The 4,974-nt window shown below is 45.8% G+C and overlaps 1 protein-coding gene across 1 annotated transcript; it reads left to right on the top strand.

The window, feature by feature from the left end:
• Nucleotides 1–111: 111 nt before the first annotated feature.
• On the top strand, nt 112–4,106 carry LOC125534809. The gene is made up of 5 exons (XM_048697901.1): nt 112–228; nt 1,557–1,828; nt 1,880–1,886; nt 2,659–2,711; nt 3,526–4,106. The coding sequence occupies exons 1-5, from the start codon at nt 112–114 to the stop codon at nt 3,698–3,700; spliced, it is 624 nt and encodes a 207-aa protein (XP_048553858.1). The 3' UTR covers nt 3,701–4,106.
• The last annotated feature ends 868 nt before the right edge of the window (nt 4,107–4,974 follow it).

Genomic DNA, 4,974 nt, shown 5'->3' with positions numbered 1-4,974 from the left:
TAACGCTGTCGTGGTGCGTTGCACATAGACGAGTGATGGTGAACCTAGGAACCACAGGAGCTCCCTCTGCGTGTCACGCCATGCGGCACTTGCAAGGAGCGGGACCGCCACATGGATGGACAGAGGAGAGACGATGATGTTGCGCCTTCCCTGGTTGCCAGTGGCATGCTGACCGACCTCCCACGTGAGTGCCGACATGCTGCCATCAACTCGCCCGCGGGGTTTCCGGCAATAGACGAGAGAGGGAGGGGAGGGAGGGAAGGATCTTCACCGACTTTGGAGGGGAGAGGGTCGCTGGCTTGGAGGGGAGAGACCATGCTCGAGAGATAGATAGATCAAAGGAAGAGAGGAAGGAAGAGGCAGCATGCATGTGGGCCCCACATGTAAGTTAATGGTCAAACAAACGACATGTTGAGGAGTGGGCTGACCTTTCATAACTAGGTCAATTTTAACCACATGGTCAATTTGGCTTTTGAAACAACAAACCACCAACCTTGTAGGTATCTGCGACAAACAAAAATTCGGCAGATTTTTAGAACTCTGGCCCAAAAAGCGGTAGTTTTGTGCTATCCACTTATCACACACTGCATTTATGCCATGATTTTCTAGTTAACGATTACTTTTCAGAAAGTTTGCCATGTCCCCACTTTTGTACAAATATGTACACTTACCATGTTGTGAACCAATTTGTAGTTGAATGGTTTAGTAGGATAGAGTGTTATCCCCTGCTCACTAGGATTCAAGTCTACACTTGACACCCATGCTCGCATTTTCTTAAAAATATTTTTGGCCTTCCAGCGATGTGCATTGAGTGGGAGGAGACGTCCCCGTCAACTACGAGGTTGTATGTGTAAACTTTGTTAACCTCAAGATGATTTGTCAGCTCACTCTCTCACCGGCCGATCCATCCCGTCTCCGGTGGCCTTAGGGCCATGGAGACGGAATGGATCTTGGCCCTTGCCGGTGGGAGGGCTCCGTTTTTAGATCTTTTTTCGAGTTTTGTTAGGGTTTATGTTCTGCTCAGGAAGATAAGACGGCGGCGGCTCCATGAAGATGATATAAATGTCTCCCCTCCTAGCCCCCGTTCCGGTGATGCGTCTAGCATTATCGGTGGGCGTGTGAAGGTGTGTCTCTGGCGGATCTATCTTTGATGGATTTGCTCAGATCTATTCGTCGTTCGTCTTCGTTGGTGTGTCTTCAGATTGGATCCTTTTGATCTGCATTCTTCATCTGCGGCGGTTGCTGTTCTGATGCTTGTAGTCGTCGCTAGGTGGTCTACAGATTTTGATGTAATTTTTACTATTTCTAATGTTTGTTGTACTACCATGATTGAAGATGAATAGTTTGTACCGTGTTAAAAAAACAGACATGGCATATTTCATGCTAGGCTTTTCTGCGTGCGTTCATATCGTTTCAGCGGGGGCTGATCGATTGCGCTGATGTATCCTGTGCGAGCGAAAAAACGTTCACGCTAGGCTTTTCTGCAACGAACTTTTTGACGGACGCATCTTGGCCTCGATCATATTCAAGCTAGGCTTTTCTGCAACGAAAATTAGCAACCCGAAGACACACCCAGCGCGTTGCCGCCGCAGCGACTCGAGATCGAGAGGCGGAGGCCGTCGCGACCGGAGATCCCCAATCGGCGTCGTCGCTGCCGCATCGTCCTCCAGCGCTCAATTGGAGCGCACCGTGCGCACGGGACAATTTCGGCCATTGCGATGCTCCGATCTGCTGTTGGACTCGCTCTCCGGCAGTCGGCGCCGGCCGCTCGCTTCTGCGGCAAGGTCGGCCGCCGCAACCCTGCATCCAACATCACCACGAGCGGTAGGTACCTGCCGATAATCAAGATGAATCTTTTTATCCCACAATTGATGACGAGTTATGGTGTGGCTTAGGGTTTGACCGATGATTTTCAGCGTAATTCGGCTTGCCCTTATGCTTCTGTCACTGTCAATTAGGGTTACCGATGACGCGTCATTAATTTTCTTCGCATAATTCCTTCCATAACAATGAACCATTGTCAAGTCTGAAATCAGGAGTTAGTTTGGGTGAATCTACCTAGGGTTAGGGTGACTGAGCGGCATGGACATTTGCTGATTGGGGAGAGCGTTGGTCTGCATAAATATAAATCAAAAGCATTCATGTTTGGGATCAGAGGAGATCTTGTATGCTCTATAAGGCTGCTGTATTTGCTCTATATGTACCTCTATAAACATTCCTGTTTTCTCGTTGTATTAGTTCCCCTTTTCATGTATGAAACTACTTGTATTTGGTTAGGAGTAGACAGTCTGTCCTCTTTGCTCAGCCATCACATGATTAGATTCTTTTTGCGGTATGTTAATATCTCAGCCCTGTTACGTTGTCGGCTACAAGAAAGTTCCAGACTAGAATTGTTTCTACGTTTACAGATGAGCTGTGCATCTAGTTTGAGTTGTTCAAAGGAAAAGTTTCCTTTTGGTTTCATGTCCAGTGCAAAAGTTATCTTCCGATCTTGTTTACTATTGAAATTTATCCGACCAGCGAAAATAGCTCACTATGAGGAGCTTTGGGTTAATATATGGTTTTTGTTGGTCTGTGCTATATTGTACGTATGCCTTCTCTTGCTTACATTTCAGCAAAACAAGTTTGATAATTTTATTCAACTCTGATTTGCAGCAGAATTATGACGCTAGCAGGAGGTTTGAGTTCAGCAAGGAAGACTTTGCCGGCTGGTACGTACATCATCCTTCTCTATCTACTTTGAGGCGGGCGTTTGGTTATAGGAGCAGTGGTTGACAGCTCACGGGTTTTGTGGATAGTTGTTAGATATTTGAAAGTAAGGTTTTGTTGTGCTCTTGTTTGGTGGGCGCAGGAAGGAATTTGTTAGAGTTAGGCGCACAACCATTTCATGGTTTTAGAGATAATTTACTGGAATTCATGAGTACAAGCAAGGACATACATAGGTAAAGTGCTTTCAGGGAGAGGCGTAGGAAATCCAATATTTCTGTTAACTGATCTCTCTGTCCGGCTGCTTGGTTTGCTCATATAGGCCACCACTTCAGCATATACATCATATCAGAAAGCTGGCGCCATTCCAATTTATGTATGATGTAGTCAATATTCTCAACACTTATCTTAATTTGGGAGTAAGAGACATACATATTTGTCACTTTAGCCATTTTCATTTTGCTGTCATTTTATCCTTATGTTCATATAATCATATTTATTTCTGGATTTGCCAAGATTTGCATACGTACTTGATGTATTGGAGGGGACTGAAGGCATAGGGCCCCATTTGAGTTTCAACGTGTTTCCAGTATGAGTAGTTTTAACATGGTCCCTCTTACCCCCTCTTTTCACATGAGAGGTAAGAGTATAAAATAGATCTTAGCCGTTGATCTCATCAATGAATGGCTTGATTGACTCTTACCTTCTTACCTCACATGTAAAAAAAGGAGGTAAAAGGGACCATGTTAAAATTTGCCTTCCAGTATATTCTTTTGCTCATATAGTTATTTCTGATTGATGTATCTTCACTCTTCACAGCACCGGTGTGGAATTTATGATTGGCGCCTTTGCCTGCGGCGTAGCACTTCTGTTTAGGCACTATACGACTCCTCCCTACGAAAAGGAATCGAGGTACAATACGGCAAGTTGTGAAACAAAATCCACTTCTGATACTTGTCAGCATGGACAACATGGACTAGAGAAAATGGAATAGGGAGCAGCATGTCTAAAGGAAAGAGCATGTCTAACTAGTCTCATGTCTTACCTGTATAAGTTCTTGGATGGGAGATCTACAATTTAGTCTGTTGCATTGTATTATATATATGAGAAGATGCCTAATGACGAAAGTGAAGTCCCTTGTGGCCTTGTCGACTTTCTGCATGTATCTGCCTTTTCGCCTTCTTTGACTATGCCCTCTACTGTAGATATGACAAAAGATGTAAGAAAGTGAAGATTGATTTCCAAATGAGTTCACCTCCTTTTGAAATGCTAGTTGGTTAAACTGGCCCGGACTCTGGAGATACTTGGACCGCTTTGCGGCCTCACTTACTCAATATTCATGGCCTGACTAATTAATGCTCAGTTCAACCAGGCTTAACTTGTTTAGTATCATTTTTTTTGTTGTGAATAACTTGTTTAGTATCATTGGTAGGGGAGCATTTGATGTGATTGAGTCGGGATTAGGACAGCTGAATCAGCTTAATCCTTCCTTTGCATGAGGGAGCATAATGTGTGAAGTCATCTTTAGATCAGGAACTTCGCTTTTCTTGGCTGGAAATTGAAGTTTGTATGTATGTTTTCCTGAGTTGTTGCAGCAGGCAAGTAGAACATGGTGTACATACTGGAGTGAGGGAGTATGTGTGGCTTTGGGAGGATCCAGCCCCATAGTGTTCAGTTCGCCAACTTATACTATCTTACCTTTCAGTAATAGAAGAGTATATAGCATAAAGCTACTACTTTACAGGCTAGGGTTCCAAAAAACTACCAATTTTTATTTTTTTTCAGATAACTACCAGGCGAGCGGTCGGCTGTTTCAAAAAACCCAAAACATTAGTTGCTAGCGATTTAAATTGTTTTATGACAGGTCGGGCCCACCCCTAGACACTCCGTTTGTTTGACCGTTTTGTTTGACTGTTACCTTACATGTGGGACCCACATGTAAGTTGTCTCTTCTTCCTCTATCTTCTTTTCACTCCTCTGGCTCTTTCTTCTTCCTCCCCTTGCCCAACTACCCCCACTCGCCGACGGCCACCTCCACCATCCGTCTCGCGCTAAGACAAGGACGACGGCGGGAACGAAGGCCGCGCGGAGGAGCAGCTGCAGCGCAGGAGCATGGGTCGCTGCCATCCGGGCGCCATGGCCAGGAGCGCGCCCGCGGCGCCCAGGAGCAAGGGTCGCCGCCAACTGCGCGAAGGAGAATGGGCCACAACCAGCTGGGGCAAGGAGCACGGGGCGGCACCAGCCGCGCCATGGCCCAGGGGCTCAGTC

The sequence above is a fragment of the Triticum urartu genome, chromosome 2 (assembly GCF_003073215.2).
Source record: "Triticum urartu cultivar G1812 chromosome 2, Tu2.1, whole genome shotgun sequence".
Classification (NCBI taxonomy): domain Eukaryota; kingdom Viridiplantae; phylum Streptophyta; class Magnoliopsida; order Poales; family Poaceae; genus Triticum; species Triticum urartu.
The sequence above is the reverse complement of the archived record's forward strand: the minus strand, read 5'-3'. Positions and strand labels throughout refer to the sequence as shown.